The sequence below is a fragment of the Dasypus novemcinctus genome, chromosome 14 (genome assembly GCF_030445035.2).
Source record: "Dasypus novemcinctus isolate mDasNov1 chromosome 14, mDasNov1.1.hap2, whole genome shotgun sequence".
Taxonomy (NCBI): domain Eukaryota; kingdom Metazoa; phylum Chordata; class Mammalia; order Cingulata; family Dasypodidae; genus Dasypus; species Dasypus novemcinctus.
In genome coordinates, this window is record NC_080686.1 from 60,537,401 (window position 1) to 60,556,391 (window position 18,991).

General features: G+C 47.7%; 1 protein-coding gene and 1 long non-coding RNA gene across 7 annotated transcripts in view; one reads left to right on the forward strand and one right to left on the reverse strand.

Annotated features, from left to right (window-relative positions):
* MATN2 (matrilin 2) overlaps nucleotides 1–18,991 on the forward strand; it is a 142,376-nt gene that overhangs the window by 102,421 nt on the left and 20,964 nt on the right. For all 6 annotated transcript variants that reach the window (XM_058275761.2, XM_058275762.2, XM_058275763.2 and 3 more), the window contains exons 7-10: nucleotides 4,693–4,815; nucleotides 11,695–11,817; nucleotides 14,630–14,752; nucleotides 14,994–15,116. In XM_058275761.2, coding sequence (XP_058131744.1) covers nucleotides 4,693–4,815; nucleotides 11,695–11,817; nucleotides 14,630–14,752; nucleotides 14,994–15,116 — 492 coding nt within the window. The remainder of the gene's footprint in view (nucleotides 1–4,692; nucleotides 4,816–11,694; nucleotides 11,818–14,629; nucleotides 14,753–14,993; nucleotides 15,117–18,991) is intronic.
* On the reverse strand, nucleotides 4,153–11,701 carry LOC131273287 (uncharacterized). Its single transcript, XR_009180470.1, has 4 exons — nucleotides 11,602–11,701; nucleotides 10,720–10,982; nucleotides 9,847–10,016; nucleotides 4,153–7,550 (listed from the first exon to the last, which is right to left on the reverse strand). It is a non-coding gene; the product is annotated as an uncharacterized lncRNA (long non-coding RNA).

The window sequence follows — 18,991 nt, forward strand, 5'->3', positions numbered from 1 at the left end:
GAGAAGACATGGTTAGTAGGGCAGATTGATCATTTCTCCGATATTCTGTTTTTAGCCAAATGATCGTTTGGCAGAACTCTGTAGTGTTCAGATGCCCATCTTCTCACCTTCTCTGACCTTGATGCCTGTGGTGTCCAAACTTGTCTGCCCATTGGAACCTCCTGGAGAGCTTCAGAGAAACATCCCAGAGATTTGAGGTTTAATTGGTCTGGGGTGTGGTGTGGGCTTTGGTTTTTTAAAAAAGTTTTTTATATCATTGATGTGGAGGCAGTGGCCACTGGAGGATTCTGTGGGCAGGGAGAGGAAAAAATAGGTGTAATATGAGGGCATTTTTGGGACTTGGGAATTGTCCTGAATGACATTGCAACAACAAATACAGGCCATTATATATCCTGCCATAACCTACAGAATTGGGTGGGAGAGAGTATAAACTACAATGTAAACTTTAATCCATGCTTAGTGGCTGTGTTCCAAAATGTGTTCATGATTGCAATGAATGTACCACACTAATGAAGGATGTTAATGTGGGAAAATGTGGGAGGTATGGGGAGTGGAGCAAATGGGAATCCCCTATATTTTTTATGTGACATTTGTATAATCTACGTATCTTTAAAATTTTTTAATTAAAATTAAAAATCAATTTTACTGATACATATTAATAAAGCATACAATCCTGTGATTTTTTCCCCTTCATTCTATTAATGTGGTGTATTACATGAATTGATTCTTTTTTTTTAAAGATTTATTTTATTTCTTCTCCCCCTTTTCCCCTCTCTCCCTCCCCCCCCCCCCCCCCATTATCTGCTGTGTCCATTCGCTGTGTGTTCTTCTGTGTCTGTTGTATTCTTGTCCGCGGCACCTGGAATCTCTGTCTCTTTTTGTTGCATCATCTTGCTGCGTCAGCTTTCCATGCGGCACGACTCCTGGGCAGGCTGTGCTTTTTTTCATGCTGGGTGGCTCTCCTTACAGGGTGCACTCCTTGCCCATGGGGCTCCCCTATGCAAGGGACACCACTGCGTAGCATGGCACTCCTTGCGTGCATCAGCACTGCGCGTGGGCCAGTTCACCACACGGGTCAGGAGGCCTGGGGTTTGAACCTTGGACCTCCCATGTGGTAGGCGGACGCTCTATCTGTTGAGCCAAATCCACCTCCCTGATTCTCTTATGTAGAACCACCCTTCCATTCCTGGGATAAATCCCACCTGATTGTGATGTATAATCCTCTTAATGTTGAATTCAGTTTGCTAGTATTTTGTTTAGGATTTTTGCATCTAGACTTATAAGGGATATTGCTTTGTAATTTTCTTGTGATCTTTATCTGGCTTTGGTATTATGGGGATGCTAGCCTTAAAGAACAAGTTAGAAGCATTCCCTTTGGAATTTTTTAAAGCTCCCTAGGTGACGCTAATGGCAGACAGGTTTGGGAATTACTGCCGTAGGCCCGTTTTGACATTGAATCATTGCATCATCCATTTCTTCAGTATTGCACTCCACAGTTTAAATCCTTTTTCTGAATCATTTCATACTCAGCTATCTCCAGCTTGCTTTTTTATCCTTAGATTCATGTTTCCATACATCTAGCACTACCTCATCCTTTTTATTTTTTAAAAACTTTTACTTGTGGTAACATATATACAACTCAATATTTCCCATTTTAACCACTTTCAAGTGTACAATTCAGTGTTATTAATTACATTCACAAGGTTCTTTTCTGAAACTCTTTCATCACCCCAAACAGAAACTCAGTATCCTTAGGTGTTAACTTCCCATGGCCCTACCCTGGCCCCTGGCAACCTGTAATCTACTTTTTTCTCTGTGCATTTGTTTATTCTAAGTATTTCATTTGTCCTTTTGTGACATTATTTCACTCAATATGATGTCATGAAGGTTCACCCATGTTATTTCCTAATTCTCCTTAACATATTTCTTTTGAATCCTGAGTGTTTTTCAAACTGTGCCTACAGAGTGAGAAAAGTTGCTGGCCAAGTTCAGATACTCCCACAGATCAAGGAAAGTTGCTCTGCTTTTAACATTTTGCTAATTGTCTCTCCTAGATAAAATTTCATTTAAAGAAAAGTGTTCAGAGGCTTTTAAAAGTTTGAAAACTGTTGATAGGGAAGATACATAGCCTGCCCTCACCAGTGACCTGATACTCAGTTCCTATCTCCCAAATTTCAGGGATACTTGTGAGCTCACAGCTACTCCCCTGGACTGAAATCCCAAATTCGCTTTATTTATTGCCTGTATTTTGTGTTTTGGATATAGACATCTGAAGCTACACATATTGTTCCCAGCTCTGTTCTCTGATTATTTTCTTCTCTGAATCACTGCACAACTCCCACACTTATTTTTCTTCATTATTTGTGCTGTTTTCCATGGCAACTAGTTTTATAACTATGGAATGTGTGCATTTATTATTTTAATACTTTTTCTGATTACAGGAGTAGTAGATGCACATTTTAGAAAACTGGATAGTATGAAAACACTCTAAAGAATAAAATGAAAGTGATCTGTAATTCCATTACCTAGAGATAATTATATTTAATACTGATGCAGTACATTCCTTGCCAGTCTTTTTTTAATGCATATGGATATATTTTTATAGAATTGGGATCATACAGTACAACACTAAGTCATGATCATTTTTTCATGGGTCATTTAAATTTTATCAAAACACTTTAATGTCTGCATGATATTGTCATATATATCAATTGTTAGTTTTTATGGCTGTTTTAAACTGTATTGTGATAAACATCCTTGTGCATTAAATCTTGGTCTGCATTTTGATCATTTTCTTAAGAACAAAATATAAAAAATTCATTTATTGAGTCCAAGGCTATTAAGATTTTTAAAGCTTTGGATGCATATTGCAAAATTACTTTCCAAAACTTTGTAACAATTTACATTCTACCATAAAAGTTTTGAGGAGGCTGTTTTAAAATCTTTCGCTAATTTGCTAGGTAAAATTTTTTTCCTGATTTTTAAATCAAGTCTTTGAGTACCTTTTCTTCAAAAAATTATCAAAATTTATAAATATGTATTTATTGGTACAATTATTTGCTTAATGAATAATCTATAAGGGATTCCTACTAGCTCCACGAGGCAAAGGACTGTGCCTCTTTGCTCACTGCTGATTCTCAGTGCCCAGTCCATGGTGGGTGTTCAGAGATAATATATTGAATGAGTGAATAAACATGATGTTAACACTTTTTTCATATAATCATCAGACATTTGTATTTCTTCCTCTGTGAATTGTCTCTCCACGTTCTTGCCTCCTTTTTCTATTGGGATCTTAGCAGTATAGCGTAAGAGTCATCATGGACTTTAGAGGCAGACAGACTGAGGTCCAAAATGTGTCCCCTGTGTTTACTAACTGGGTGACTGGGCCAAGTGTCTCAATCTCTCTCAGCTTCAGATTCCTCATATATAAAATCGAGAAATATTAATCCTTCATAAAATTGTTGTGAGGATTAAATAAGATAATAAACATTCAATATAACATCCAGAGAAATACTTGAGATGTTTAGCTTTATAATTTCTTATAAATGTATCCGTTCTTTTTTTTTTAAGATTTATTTATTTCTCTCCCCTTCCCCCCCACCACCCAGTTGTCTGCTTTCTGTGTCCATTCGCTGTGTGTTCTTCTGTCCGCTTGTATTCTTGTCACTGGCACCGGGATCTGTGTGTCTTTTTGTTGCATCATCTTGCTGCGTCAACTCTCTGTGCGTGCGGCACCACCCCTGGACAGGCTGGACTTTTCTCGCACAAGGCGGCTCTCCTTACAGGGTGTACTCCTTGTGCGTGGGTCTCCCCTACGCAGGGGACACCCCTACGTGGCACAGCACTCCTTGTGCACATCAGCACTGCACGTGGGCCAGCTCACCACATGGGTCAGGAGGCCCTGGGTTTGAACCGCGGACCTCCCATGTGGTAGGGGGACGCTCTATCCATTGAGCCAAATCCACTTCCCAGTATGCATTCTTAATATCATAAAATACATTACTCTTTGCATCATATTTATGGCAAATACTTTTTCCTTATTTGTCATTTATTTATTGTATTCAGAATGTTTAAAGGAACCATCTATTCCTGTGTATTTCTTTGATTGCTTTTATGAATAGAAAGGTTTTTGCCTGTCCACAATCGCCTGCATTTTCTTCTTTTTATGTTTATTATTTAACTTTATGATCAATCTGGAAATTAGTTTACTTTTTGGCAAGAAATGAGATGACTACTTTTTTCCAACTAGACAATTTCCCCCAAAACCACTTATTGAATAATTCGTCCGGTCCTTATCAAATCGCAGTGCTTTGAAACCTCACTTCAAATGAAATTCTTCTCTGCATTCAGACTACCTATCTTGTCCTTTGCCTGGCTTCTCCATTCTTGCATCAACAACATAGTCTCCATGCTCTCATTTTGGTGGCTCTTAGATGAACCAAGACAAGGAAAGCATGTTCACAAAGTCATTTGTTGCGTAAACATTTTGTAACATGTCCTTCAGGGCTCTCTTTCTGGGAGGCCATATCCCTAAACATGGAAAAAGCCTTATTGAGAAATCCCTTCATGGTATGAGTCTTTGATGTCATGGGTTTTACCCATTTAGGAGAAGTTAAGACTGAAAATCCCTTGGTTTACCTATGTTAGGTATATTGTTTTGTTCCTCCTCATTATTATTTTCTTTCTTTCCAGGGATAGACTACTGTGCCACCCCTAACCATGGATGTCAGCACGAGTGTGTCAACACAGGTGATTCCTACTCCTGCCACTGCCTGAAAGGGTTTACCCTGAATCCAGATGGGAAAACCTGCAGAAGTAAGTCACCCTGGCTGTGGGATGGTTCTGCTTAGTGCCCGTCTAATTGGTTTTCCTTTCCTTAATCTTAAGGAAGGCATACCTGTACTCAGCATTTGGGTTTACTAATGTTATTCAGCCCTTTGATTTAACTTTTGGTTCACTTGATCCCCTTGATCAGGGATGATTTTACACATTGGCTGCACCGGGTCTGTCTGTTGGATTTATTTAGCTAAGTCAGAGCCCAAGCTGAAGCACCCACCCTTCTCAGATGAGGGAGCACTCTCCCTTCTCCTCACCTCTACCGCAGGCCACCAGTACTCCTGCTCATATTTGGAACTTTGAGAAAGAAGAGGCTGGTCCAGAGACGGCAGGTAAAGGGTGCTGGTTTCTTTCAGTCCTCCAAGACAAGACAATTTCTGGCTGCCAAGAGGGAGAAAATTCCAGCTGCATCCTCTTCGATATGAAGAATGAAGTACAGTAAGGCCCCTGGGGCATCGCAGCAGCGTTCAGGGGGCATGTGCTGTCAGCAGGATGATGAATGATGCACTGAGCAACTTGGGTGCCTGCCATCTGCCTCATCAAGGGGCTTGACTCGAGGTCTAGGGCATGAACCCCAAACAGAATCTCTTTAAACCAGACTCTTCCTGAAAGACCAGTAGAACAGAAACACCACTAGGATGGAGACATTTACCTTTTTCTTACTGCTGAATCCTCAGCACCTCAAAAGAGTGCTTGGCATATGTAGGTCCAGCACAGTATTTGTTGAATGAATGAATGAATGAGTGCATGAGTAAGTGAATCTCTCCAAGATTCATCATCCTGGAGAAACTGTAACTATTACTTGAATTACTCAATCTTCTTTAAAAGATGGCCTTTTTTAAGAATGCAAGTTGTGAATTTTTTAAGAAAGGATTCACATAGTCTGTATATACTTATACAGGCTAAATTGTTCCAGTTCTGACAGTATCATTCACAGAATTCTCTGGAGCTCCCAAGTAGATGCATTTTCCTATATTCTCCTTCTCCCACTTCTTCCTGGTGCTGTAAGAGCAGTGTTCTGAATAGCAGGACTGAGTTCCCAAAGGTGTCCCCATTTTTCTCTTTTGAATTGCGCTGTGAGCTGTACAACTGAATCCAGATGAGTAACCCCCTGCTTCTAGCATCAAGTAACTTAGACGCTCATTCTACAGAGCTTAAAATCTTGCATGGTGGCGGATGATTTCGGGGATCGTATTTTGAAACTGGGCGTCTCTTTTAAAATATAATTCCTACTGCCTTGTCTGCATACAAACCCTGGAAACGTTCAAGTAGGAAATGGGAATTTTAATTGAGAGCATTCAGATTGTGAAAACAATTAGATGGAATATTTTCCTGTAGACCACACATGCATTCATTGTGTTGGAGGGCCGGCTTTCCTGGCCTGTTCTCTCCTTTCTGTGCTGTTTACACTTTTTTTCAAGGGTGAGTGTGTCAGGGGCTGACTGCACCCAGGGAAAATCACTCAGAGGAGGACTCATACCAAAAGCTCTTAGTTGACGGGTAATTAGATCTGGTTTTAGGTAGACCCTCATTGTGGCTGCAAGCTTCCTTGTATGTTACTAGTGGATTGAAAAAGAAACAAGTTAGGCATTTGGCCATCTGATGAGGGGAACTTGCTTTAAGCAATCCATCTCTCATCCTAAGATTCCCTCAGCCTCTGCCACTCCCTTCACCCAGCCTAGAGAGGCACCTAGGAGCAGAGAAGGATCCAAGACAATGCAGGCATCATTATCAAGGGAGAAGGAGGCCGAGTACAGCAGGGCGAGTGGAGAGGACGCAACCACTTGGGAGAAGTTTGCCACAAGTCTGCCCACGGCTGGGCCTGTTTGCAGGCTGTGGCCTAGCCCAGTCCCAACACTCATGCATATATATTCAGTGGTTATAGCTCTATTTCCTTTCTAGCAAGGTGCCCTACTTTTTCATCCAGGAAAAACAGAATTTGTTCCTAAGATGCGGTGTCCTCATCAGCCCTTCTCCCAGCTTTCTGCCGCATCATTACATTTTCCATTGTCCTTGCGGAGAACCCAGCCCTCCCCTCCTGAGGTCAGCGCCCTGGGCCGCCCAGACTTGATGTTTGCAGTGGATTATGGCAGACAGCTGTAAATGGAAGCAAACGCTCACTGTCTCCAGCTCTCTGGAGCATTGTGTGGAAGAGAGAAGCAAAGAAATTGCGTTAAAAACCTAGATTTTGTTATTAGGAGTCAGGTCTCTCAAGTGAGCTGAGCATTACAAATCTTGAGCTCTGGGTATAGCCATTTACATTTAATGGGAGGTTGATGGATAGGCATTATTTTCAAATTTCATAAGAAATCTATTTTTCAAAGGAATTTGATGTTATCCAATTAAGCTGGTGGAAAAAAAAAGTTCAAGGCAGAATCCTCCAGAAAGAAAATGGCTCTTGGCCAGAATTTGTCCTTCCTTCCTTAGCCAAGCAGAATTTCTCCTACTGGAGAGGGCTGTCATCAATTCAAAGCATAAATTATTAAGACAGTAGTGCAAAGCACAGAAATGAGACTGGCCTGGCTGTCTAGGTGGGGCCCAAGGGCTGAATCAGGTGGGCTGGGCTCCAGATTGCTCATTCTGGTTTCATGGGCTGGTGCTCAGGAGAGCTGGGGATGTCACACTTTAAAAGCCGGTATGAGGAGCAGGTGTAGCTCAGTGGTTGAGTGCTTGCTTCACATATACGAGGTCCCGGACTCAATCCCCTGTATCTCCTTTAAAAAAACAAAAAAAGCTGGTATGAGGTACCCAGGTAGACTGAGCCGAGCGAGGTAAGGTCCGGTCTTGACATTTGTCACTCATATTGGCATGTGACCTTGGACAGGCTTTACTTCTCTGGACTTGGGCTAAACTGAATAGGATTTCCTGCTTTAACAGGTGATTGCCTTCCATTTTTTCCCTGAAGCTTACTATCCATGCCACTCAGCTGGCTTTATAATCTACTTCTGGGGTCTAAGCTAAACTTCCACGTTTTTACGTCTTACCGTCTCAGTTAGGTCTCCTTCTCTGGGTTTCCTACAGACCTCCATGTAGAGTTGGCACTCATAGAGACTGTTTTCTGACAGTTCCACCATCTGCCCTTGGCGGGATTCACTGAATACCCTGGCACTTCACAGATAAAGCTACATCCAAGCCTGGCCATGCATACCACTTCACTGCTTGTGAGGAGACCCAACCTGATATGGGGCTCATAGTAGGTAGCCAGTAAATACTCTCTGAGTGAGTAATGAAGGAAGGCTATCTGAGTAACACAAACGCACGCACACATGAAGAAATATGAACTGATGGTGTAAAGGAGGCGCAGACCTACAGTTAAACATCTGCTCCATGGAAACATCTGGAAAAGAGTCATTTTGAATTGCGGTTTGCAGACATCTAAATGTCCTTCTGTTGAATTATTTCATGTGTAAATCTTTTTAAAGACAACACTGGCTTTTTTTTTTTTCATGTCTCTCCCCTTCCCCCCACCCCGCCCTGCTCTCTGTGTCCATTCACTGTGTTCTTCTGTGTCTGCTTGCATTCTTGTGAGTGGCACCGGGAATCTGTGTCTCTTTTTGTTGCGTCATCTTGCTGCATCAGCTCTCCATGTGTGCAGTGCCATTTCTGGGCAGGATGTGCTTTTTTTTTTTTTTCACATGGGGCGGCTCTCCTTACAGGGCACACTCCTTGCGCGTGGGGTTCCTCTACATGGGGGACACCCCTGCGTGGCACGGCACTCCTTGTGTGCATCAGCACTGCGCGTGGGCCAGCCCATCACATGGGTCAGGAGGCCCGGAATTTGAACCCTGGACCTCCCATGTGATAGGCAGATGCTCTATCAGTTGAGTCAAATCCACTTTCCAACACTGGCTTTTTAAAACAGAGTTTACCAAAGATGATTTCACCTTTCTGCCTCTCCTCCTGCAGAAGGCTCACATTATGGGGAGAGTGCCAGGGGCTAGTAACTCAGCGCGGACGTCTCTGCTTTGAGGCCGGCACCTGCATGTCATGGGGACTTGTCTCCGTGCGCTCAGTCTGCAGCGACTTGCACTCCTAATCTGTGCACACAGGCAGTCACATCTGCCAGTTACTCGGGTACCCCATGTAGCCTTTAAGGGGGGTGCTGGGGTCCCTCCGCTCTGGGTTCCATTCACAGCTCCAGTTTTACTAGGTGTAGGATCTTGAGCAAGTTTAACCTCTCCAAACCCCATTTTCCTCATCTATAAATATGCATAATAATAGTGCATACCTTATAGGGCTGAAGGAAACTATGTTCCATGCTTAACACAATGTCTGGCACTTAATAGGTGCTTAAGAGATGTTAGCAGCTACAATTAGCATCATTAACATTATTATTGGGCTGCCTCTAATGATGAGAAGAGCAAAAATAGGCCCTGCTCATGGAACTGAGAGTGTAGTGAAAGAAACAGACATCTCGGTGTCACGTAAAGCCGGTTACCTAACCATCGGGGTGAATGCTACAAAGGAGGGGCCCAAAGGAAGAACTGACTCCATCAGGGAGGTCGTGGAGGGAGTCACCGGGCAAATGCTGTTGAACTGACCCGCGAAGAAAGATAGGGGTTCACCCGGCAACGATGGGGATGGAAGGGGAAGGGCAAAACGTCCCAGGGAGAGGGCCCAGCGTGACGAGGACCCTCAGGTGGGAGGGAGCCTGGGGACTTTAGTGAACTAAAGACTAGTGTGGCTGGAGCACATACAGCAAGAGGCATGTGAAGAATCTAAGCTAGAGTGAAGCTTCCTGGGCCATGCTAGAGATCTCGGTCTTTATTCTAAGAGCCCTGAGGAGCCAGCAAATCAAGAGGGTGGCACATGTCCTATCCTCAAGGTAGATGGGTATGTAAAATTCCTCAACTACTTTTTGGGTAGAGATATGAGAAATTAAAATGTATACATTCTCATTATTTTATAGTTTTAAATCGTTTCTCCTGTATCCATTAGGGTGCTTTTTGGCCACACGAGATAGAAAATCCAACTAATGGTGTCTTAAGCCATAAGGATATTTATTTTTACCTAACAGTTCCAGCAGTCATTGGTTGTAGGGTTGGCTCGGTGACTCAGTGATGTTGTCAAGAACCCAGACTCTGTCAGTTTGCCATCCTCAGCGGGTTGATTTTTTATCCTCATGCTTGTTGCCTCATGGCTACAAAATGACTGCCGCAGCTTCAGGCATCATTACACTACTAGATCCAAAGACAGAAAGAGAAGAGGGTAGAAAAAGGCATTTCTCCTCATATACCTCTGTCTTTCTGGGAGGAAAATCTTTCATAGGCATCCCTATTCATGTCTCCTTGTGTCTCACTGACTGGAACTGGGGCATACTCACACCCTGAGGCCAGTAACTGGCAAAGGAGAATGTGCTAGCCAGGCTGGCTTAGACCAATTGTGATTCATTCTTTGGGGGGGTCAGGTTTCTCTTACCAAGGAAGACAAGGGTAATGGTTGTTGGCACGGCAACCAGCAGGTGTCACGTCCCCAGAAGAAGAACTGCGTGCAGTTAAACGGACCCAGCCCAGTCCTTGGCGCCGGTGGTGACCTTTCCCCCCACCAGTCTCATAAAGGCCCTCAAGCTCTATTTTTTTTTCCTTTTCTAATTCTTCATCTCCCCTCTAACATGTTCTATGTGGGGGCTTGTGGTTTTAGCATTCTCTACCAGGAAATGAAATTGCTAATTGACCACTGATTATGATGCAGCTTCCACCTGCTGGCAGGAACATCGTTTGGATAGGAGTTAATCTTACCGTAGGACAGCATCAAAAACGTCTCCTCCAGTCTGACATGAGTGCTGTCGTGGGCTTTCCCAGAGCTAGGCTAAGCATTTGGACCCTTCTTAATATCACTGCCGTTTCCTGACCCTTCTAAATAGCTAGATGTTTGCAGTATCACCTTTTGTTCATTCTGCCCGTGCCGTCCACTGAAACCGTCAGATGTTCCTGCAGACAGCAGCTTCCTAGTGTCTTGAGTCCAGGTGATCAGATTAAGTCAATGAAGAAACTGAATGGATTTTCCCAGCTATTCCATCTTTCTTGGAAGGGGCTGGGCTGGGAACCATGGCCCTCAATCCATTTCTCTGCTCTTTGGCCATCAAAAAGCCAGTGCTGGAGAATCCAGAGGTAGACTTCAGTTACCAGGTTCTCTTTCAAACAACTCTGCAGGGAGAGGAGCTGTTTTCTGTGTCCTGTGGAGCGCCTTATTTCCTGAAATCCCTCACTCGTTCCCCCTCCACTGCAAATCCAAAGGCATAACTAACACTCCCACCTCACCCCAGCCCTCCCACCACCTGTTTAAAACCCTTCCTGGGCTCCATTCTACATCTTGCCAGGCCTTCCAGCCTGACTCAAGCCCCTCGCCTCCCCACACTGGTCTCCTCTTCCTCTGGCCGTGCTCGGTTAGCTCCAGGCAGCTCCCCGAATGCACCCCCTCCCCCGCATCCCCAGGCCTTTGCTTTAGCTTTCCCAAGTCCTCACTCTGCTCCCCGCCCCTGCTCTGCCTAGCTCCTCTTCCTCCCCAAGGCCTCCAGCTGGTCATCGCCTCCTCCCTCGGGAGACACCCTGGATCCCAGGACTCACTTGGGGCCGCTCCTCTCTGCTGTGTTGTATCATCTGCGTCTTAACGATTGCCTGTTTACCTGTCTGCCTCCCAAATGGAGCGGGAGCCCCTGGAGGGCAGGGACTTTCCCAGGGACTCCTCGCCAGTACACCCCCCCGCACCTGGCTCAGATGCTGGCACTTGGTCAGTAAATGAACGATTGATTCTCTCAGGGCTTACCTCGCAGGCAGGGATCGTGGGGATCTGGATCGTGGGACTGACCTCATGGCTCTTGAGACTGAAGGGGGCCTGGGCTGCCCTTTCTTTCCTCAGGGATTAACTACTGTGCCCTGAGCAGACCGGGCTGTGAGCACGAATGCATCAACACGGAGGAAAGCTACTACTGCCGCTGCCGCAGAGGCTACACCCTGGACCCCAACGGCAGGACCTGCAGCCGTGAGCGAGCCCCGGAGCAGGGCGCTGAGGGAGTAGGCGGGGCACCGCGGGGGAGGGCGGGGCGCTGAGAGAGTGGGCGGGGTGCTGGGAGTGGGCGGGGCTCAGGGGCGGGGTGTTGGAGTGGGCGGGGCGCCGGCGGGAGAGAGGGGCTGAGGGATTGGGGAGGAAGGCGGGGAGGGGGGAAGGAGGGAGGGGGAGGGGGAGGGGGAGGGACGCCGGCGGCCCTGCTCCTCAGGTGAGCCCACCAGTTCCGTCACTTGTGAGGCGTCCGGGGTTTCTTGTGGGCGTGATGGTCCAACAGGCTTAACCTTTACCTCAGTTTCATCATCCATAAAATAGGGTTATTAATAACACCTACCTCATGTTGGGTTGTGAGGATTAAAAGAATAAATACATGTAAAATGCTCAGAACAATGCAAATAGGCACATAATAATCGCTTCATAAATAATAGTTAACCTTATGATTTGCCATTAAGAGCATTCACTGAGAGCCTGAATTCAGTCTGAGTTCTACCGCGGACAAATGTGTGACCTTGAGCAAATTATTTGACTTCTCCAGGCCTTGCTTTTCCTATCTGTTTTTTTAAAAAAGTTCTGACCCCTAATATGGTTAAGGGGAATGGTTGGGACCATGTCAGTGCTAGCGCTGGGAAGCTTTCAGGCAATGGTAATAATTCACTGTTGTCGTGGAGCATGCCAGGGTGACCAGGGCCTGGCCTGGCATAAGAGGCGGAAGGCACAGACCTCAGAAAGTACTTATGCCACCACAAAGAGCTGCTCTGAGGGCAGAGCTGAGAAACATGAGACTTTTTTTGTGGAGACTTGGTTTTCTTGTCTAAGAGCCACAACAAAGCTCCATTTGGTGATGTAAACACATGGAAACTTGCAGGCTTTGCCAGCTGGACCGTTCCCCTTTTTATGAGGCACAGTCTCCACTGATCCAGGCCAGGGTGGGTGGGAACGCATGAACCCTGCGGGGATCCCTGTGGCCCTGGGGAGCTGGGAGAGGGGGCTCGCGACATGGCCAGCAGAAAAGAGACCCTTTGTGTGGCTTTCCACCCAGCAAGCACACATCTGCTCCAGCTTTGGGGACAGAGATAAATTGTGATTGAGAACAGTGCAGCTGTTCAGCATTTGGACCCCAAACTGCCAGAAAGGGAAGTTTCACAGATGAAGTATTAGGTACAGAGCAGTCCTCAGGAAAAGTTGTTTCCCTTCAGTCTTCAGAGGGAACAAAGTACCTTAACCGGGTTTTCTAAGCACTGACCTCAAAGGCCAAAGAACTTTTGAGCCAGTAACTTGGGGTGCCCTGCGGGGTGTCTCTGAGTCCTCAGGAGAAGCTGGTGGAGAGCAGATCTTCCATTCAATAAGGAGACACCCTTGTTGAAGCTGCATCCGTGTAGATCCTGCCTTCTACCGGGAGTCTGGGGCCTGCCATTTGGTGGCCCTGGCAGGTGTCTGGGGGCAGGCTGGGCATGGCATGGATGAACCCACCTAGACCCCGTCACGTCCTGCGGGAGCCCAGAGGATCTCAGAAGAGACCAGAGGAGAGCACAGCCCTCCTTCCTCACTGGAATCTAATAAGAAGGACACCCTAAGGAAGTATAAACCAAGCCATTTCTGGCTAGGGGGTCTCCAGAGAAAGCCATGATATTCTGCCACCCCTGAGAGCTCAGGGAGCCCCAGGCCATAACAAAGACAAGCCCCACTGAGCACTTTCCATGCACTAATCCATTTTATCCTCACAACAACCCAATGAGGCTGCTATGTTTGTGTCCCTTTTTAAAAATGGGAACACAGCAGCTCTGAAAGATGAAGTAACTTTCCCAGGGTCACATGGCGGGTGTGGTGCACCCAGAATGTGAACACTGGCATCTGGCCCCGAGATCCTGCAAGTGTTTGCAGAAGGTGTAGCCACCAGTGGAATGTTGGGGAAGGCACCGGCTCCAGGTCTGGGGGAGTGAAGAGGCCCACCAGGTGGCCCTGCACAAGGCCTCCAGTGTCCCTCCGTTCTCTGGGGGTGCCCCTTCTCCATCTGGGAGGCAGCCTGCAGGGCGAGCTGTCTGTGGGAGCCGTTCGCCGCAGCTGTGTGTTCACTGTCCTCAGTGCTCGCTGCCCAGCGGAGCCATCTGGGCGGCATTGGGTGCCAGGATGGGCCACACACGCAGGCCCGTTGTGGGTTTGTTTTCTGCATTTGTGTGTCCTGGTTATGGGAGGAAAAATCTTTATCTTTTTCAAATAGAAATGAAGCTATACAATTAATTCATATTCAGCACAACTTAATAGCAATAAGCGGCCATGGAGTGGTTACTGTGTGTCAGGCCACGTATCACCTCATCTCCTTCTCACCATAGTCCTATAAGAAAGAAACCATCCCCATCCCCATCGCTCAAGTCAGGACTGGCCAGTCTCCCAGCCAGGAAGTGGTGGAGTGGGGTTTGAGTCCCAGTAGCTTGATGCGAGAACCCTCATTCCTAATCACTGCTCTATCAGCTGGAAGGCTTTGGGCAAGCCACCTGTTTCCTCTCTGTGAAATGGGAATCGTTTCTGCTTTCCAGGGATGCCAGGAGAGCCGTTATTATTAGTACCAAGGGCAGACATTCCTCGGTACTAGTTGTATGTGCTTTACTCTTCCAAAAGAGAAATGGGGAGAAAAAACAAATAAGGTCGATTTTCCAGAGAGCCCAGGGCACGGAATGAAACCTTCCCCAGGGCTCATTTTGATCCCAGTGAAGTGAAATAGCCCCCAAGGGACTCGGTGGGTGGGCGTTGTCCCCTGTTCCTTCGCGGTTCACATGTGTGACCAACGCAGGGGTGAACCACTGCGCGGAGAACGACCATGGCTGTGAGCAGCTGTGCCTGAACACGGAGGAGTCCTTCGTCTGCCAGTGCTCCGAAGGCTTCGTCATCAACGAGGACCTCAAGACCTGTTCCAGTGAGCCCCTCCTCCCCACTCCCCAGGGAGCCACCCTCAAAGGGAAAACGCCTGTCCCAGGCGTGCAAAGAGCATGCAGCCTGGGGTCCCTGCTGCCCCTGCCCCTGCCCCTGCTCACGGGGTGTCCTCTGGGGACTGCATGCAATCAGAGGGGTGTGGGGGCCCAAGCGCGATGGCCGGTTCCAGCTTCACTCCCAGCAGCAGCAGCCCGGAGGCCTGACCCGGCTATTTGGTTTGGCAGGGGTGGATTACTGCTTGCTGAGCGACCATGGTTGTGAATACTCCTGCGTCAACACGGACAGATCCTTCGCCTGCCAGTGTCCTGAAGGGCACGTGCTCCGCAGCGATGGGAAAACGTGTGCACGTGAGTGTTGTGAGGTGCTGTGACAAGCAGGACCTGGTGCAGTGGCCTGTGGGCATGGGAGTGCTGACGCACAGGGGCCTGAGCCCATGTGTCCTCTCTTCGGGATCGCTGGACCCGCATGTGAGTCACCGTGTGGCTCAGTGATCTGGGCCCTGGCGGCTGATTCTCCCTTGCCCCATACTTCCTCCCCACAACCCCCATTTCACTGTCATTCTGAAGCTGGGCAGAGGTGTATTTCTTAGCTCTCTCTGCTGGCCATCAGCCGGCTTTGCCTGTGAATAACAGTAATGCAGACTCTTTGCTGACCACTGACTACCTGCCACGCATTGTGCTAGGCTCATACAGCATTGCGTTCCAGCAACCGTGTGGCATCCCCGTTTTACAGGTGAGGAAACTGCAGCTCAGATGAAGTTAAGAGGCTAAGGTGGTGGGTTCAAACTCAGGTCTCTGTAATTCCAAAGTCAGTTCTGGGAGAAGGGGAGGCTCCTGAGAAATCCCACACTCCCCTGCCCCATCTGATAATCTGGCCACAGATGGTGAGGTTGGCAGTGATGTTTCCTGGGTACATATTTCCGTGCAGCTGGTCCCAACTCCTGTCTCCATTAATAAAACAAGTTCCCAAACCTACCTCCCTCCTTCACTTAAGAATGCTTTGTTTGTTGCCCTGCAATCCTGTTTCCAAGTGGACCAAGATAAAGAATTGGAAAAAGTCGTGTAGAGAGAAACGATCAGAAATGAAGGAAAAAGGCTGTTAATTGACCTTCCCCATCCTGCTGTTCTTTCTGGTTGTAAAACCACTGAAAGCATTGTGGCTACAATCTAATGTATCCACCTTTTGCATTGTCCATTCACACGGGTAGGTGAACTGACTCCAGAACGGGGTCTGCCTCTCTCATTGTACCACATGTGAGAAAATCCCGGGATAGATTCTTGAGTCTCGGCAAATGGGCTATCCATTTAATGACTTGGTTGTGGCTTCCTGCCCAACTGCCTCCCAGATGGTTGCTATAGCCAGTGCAGGGCGGGGCGGGGCACTGGGGGACAGAGGGAGGATGTGTGTGTCCAATCGCGTCTGCATTTCGATGCATGCCAAAGCCAGATGCAAGGTTTGTCATTGGTTTGTTTTAATTTTCCGTCTTCTTAGATTATTCATGCCCTTTCTCTGCAGATAATCAGGACTAAGTTGGTTGCATGACTTCTAGGAAATTCTCATGGGCCTTTCCAAACAAATGGCATCCCTCTTCCCTTTACAACCTCCACGACGTCCACATCTGGGTTCTGCCACTGACACTTTCAAATGTTCTCCATTTTCTAATTTAAAGTGTGTTTGTAACTAATGGCACAGTGACGTTTTCCATATGAGTAAACATCCAGCAATGCAATTAAAAGTGAATTTTGTTCTGTATATGTTTATATAAGCTTGTGTCTATATGAGAACCAGTGAGTTAATCAGATGGGTTAGAATTGTCCTGGGGGAATGGTACATGAGAGATATCATTTTACCCACTAGCTGATACATATGCCTTGAGCTGTTCCCTAATTGAAGACTTTCTGTCTGCCCAGGATGATTCAGCCTGGCTGCCATATCCTGGAATGCTGGGCTGTTTTCAATCTAGCCGTAGTTAACTAGGGGTTTGGATGTATGTTCCCCAGCTCTACGCCAGATGACAAAGAGCCAGATGACGTGACTTCACCTTTTTTGTATACTCTGCTGCGCTGTGTATGGAGAAACCAGCAGGGGGTCCGCCGGGCCTGGCCCACAGATAAGGGCATCCTTCACCCTTCATCAAGGCAGCTGGGACCTAGAGCCTTGACAGCAGATGGTTTGAAGGACCCTTCACTCACCTTTAGGAGGGTTCTCTGAAGCATGGAGACCAGGTGCAGGTTCCCAAGGCCCTAGAAGGAAGTGGGCACTCTTACCCCCAGGTCCCTGCAGGTGCCTCCTGCTCCCCTTGGGCTCTCTGGCCTCTGTACCTCCCCCACCCCCACCCCCAAATATATGCAACTGTCTATATTTTCCCTAGGGGACCTTCATTGCCTGAGCAGTTAGACAGATTGGGGGGACAGAGATGGGGAGGTGAAATTGGCTTTTCTACCAGCTATAGCTGGCCTCCTCCCTGCCTCCAGCTCCTGGAAATTCCCCTGGAGTAGACCTTGTAGAAGTGCATCCCAGTGCCAAGACAGACTCCACAGGCCAGATGTGCAGGGAGCACAGCCCACTGGCCTGTGAGCTCCTGAAGGCCAGAGACCTGGTCTTGTTTGGAGTCTGAGTTCCCAGGGTCTGGTTCAGTGACATCGAACAGCAAGCAAGGGATGCAGGGACCACCTGTCTTTGTATCCCATGGCACCTAGCACAGCGTCTGCTCCCTGCCCAAAGACCTTTAGGGATTCTCCACCATCTTCCCAAATAAATCTGTAGCCCTCCATTTGGCGATTTAGGAGAACACCTTCTCCACCTCTTCAGCCTCACCCTACGTCTTCCCTGGATTCTCCTGCCCTTGAGACAGACTGGCCACTCCCTCTGTCTCTGAGCAAGCCCTCGCCTTCCAGCCTGTCTGGTCTGCACTTAGGAGACCCCACCCCTGCTGATGGAAACCCAGCCTGTAGCTAGCGGCACCCCCCTGAGGAGCTTACTACCCTTCCCACCCAAAGGGGGCTCCTCTCCTCGGACCCCACAGCTCAGTTCAGCCCTCTCCACTGTGCTCTCCTGGACCTGCTTCATCCCATTGCCCTCTGTGTTGGGTTCCAAGAAATGGTGAGGCATAGTTGGAGTATTGACCCAGAAGCCCAGAGTTTGGGTTTAAATCCTGTCATTTCCACGCTGAGCCCCTCCGGGTCCTTTTCCTCATCTGTCCACTGGGAATGATCCTTTCTGCTTCTTTCTCAGGGTCGCTGTGTGGCATGAGGCAGGGAGGTTTGTCAGAGTGCTTTGTGGGCTTGTAAAGTGCCTAAGGTACTCTCGTTAGAGTCTGGCCGCTCCACCAGGAGACTCCCCTCAGCCTGAGGGACCAAGGTAGCACCTTGCACCACTGCTGGAGAACCACCTCCCAGGGCCAGGCCTGCTGGCCTTGGGGTCGGGGTGGGGGGACAGAAAGGGGAGAGACCCTCCCTTCTGCTGGCAAGTAGAGGACGCCGAGGGGGGACTGAGCCTCAGCCACAGGGCATATTCCTCATCCAGCCACCGCAAGGGATGGGCCAGGGCCTGCCAGGGCTGAAACAACCCTGAGCAAGCCTTGGGGAGTGAGAGGAGGAGTCCACCTTCACCCCATGTATTCACATCATAGGGTGCCCGAAAGAGAAGGAAGCTTAGAGGTCTTCCATTTCTTTTGTGGGAAATAGGGCACAGGGAGGAAACTGATGCCTCCAAGATGGCCCTGGGGTCCGTGGCAGAGCCAAGACTAGACCCCAGGTTCCCTAACTTCAGTATCTCTCTCCTCTTGGAGATGCCCCTGAAAAGTACCTCTCTCAGACCTGCTGCTTCTTGGGTTATTTGAGAAAAGCCTTATATGGAGTTAACAAATGATTAGCCGTTCCTAGTTTTAGTATAAGAAAAGTCAGGAAAATGGTGTAATGCTATCTCTCAGCCTTCGGTTACCCTCTTGGCAAGCAAGCCTGTGGCTTTCTCCCTCTGGGGCCGGGATTGGTTTGCATAATCTCCTATGCGGAGCCCCAGACACAGGATCGTTCTGTCTGGCTGCAGAGGTGTGAGTCCACAGAGCATGTTAGACCACGCTTGCTTCACCGCAGACGTACATGACTCACCAGATCTGGGTTCCAGATGTGATGAACACAGCCTGTGTCAACATGCAGGGATGGTAGGCATGGGTCCTAAAAACCTGTCCTAGATCCTGAGACTTACCATCATCCGGATAACA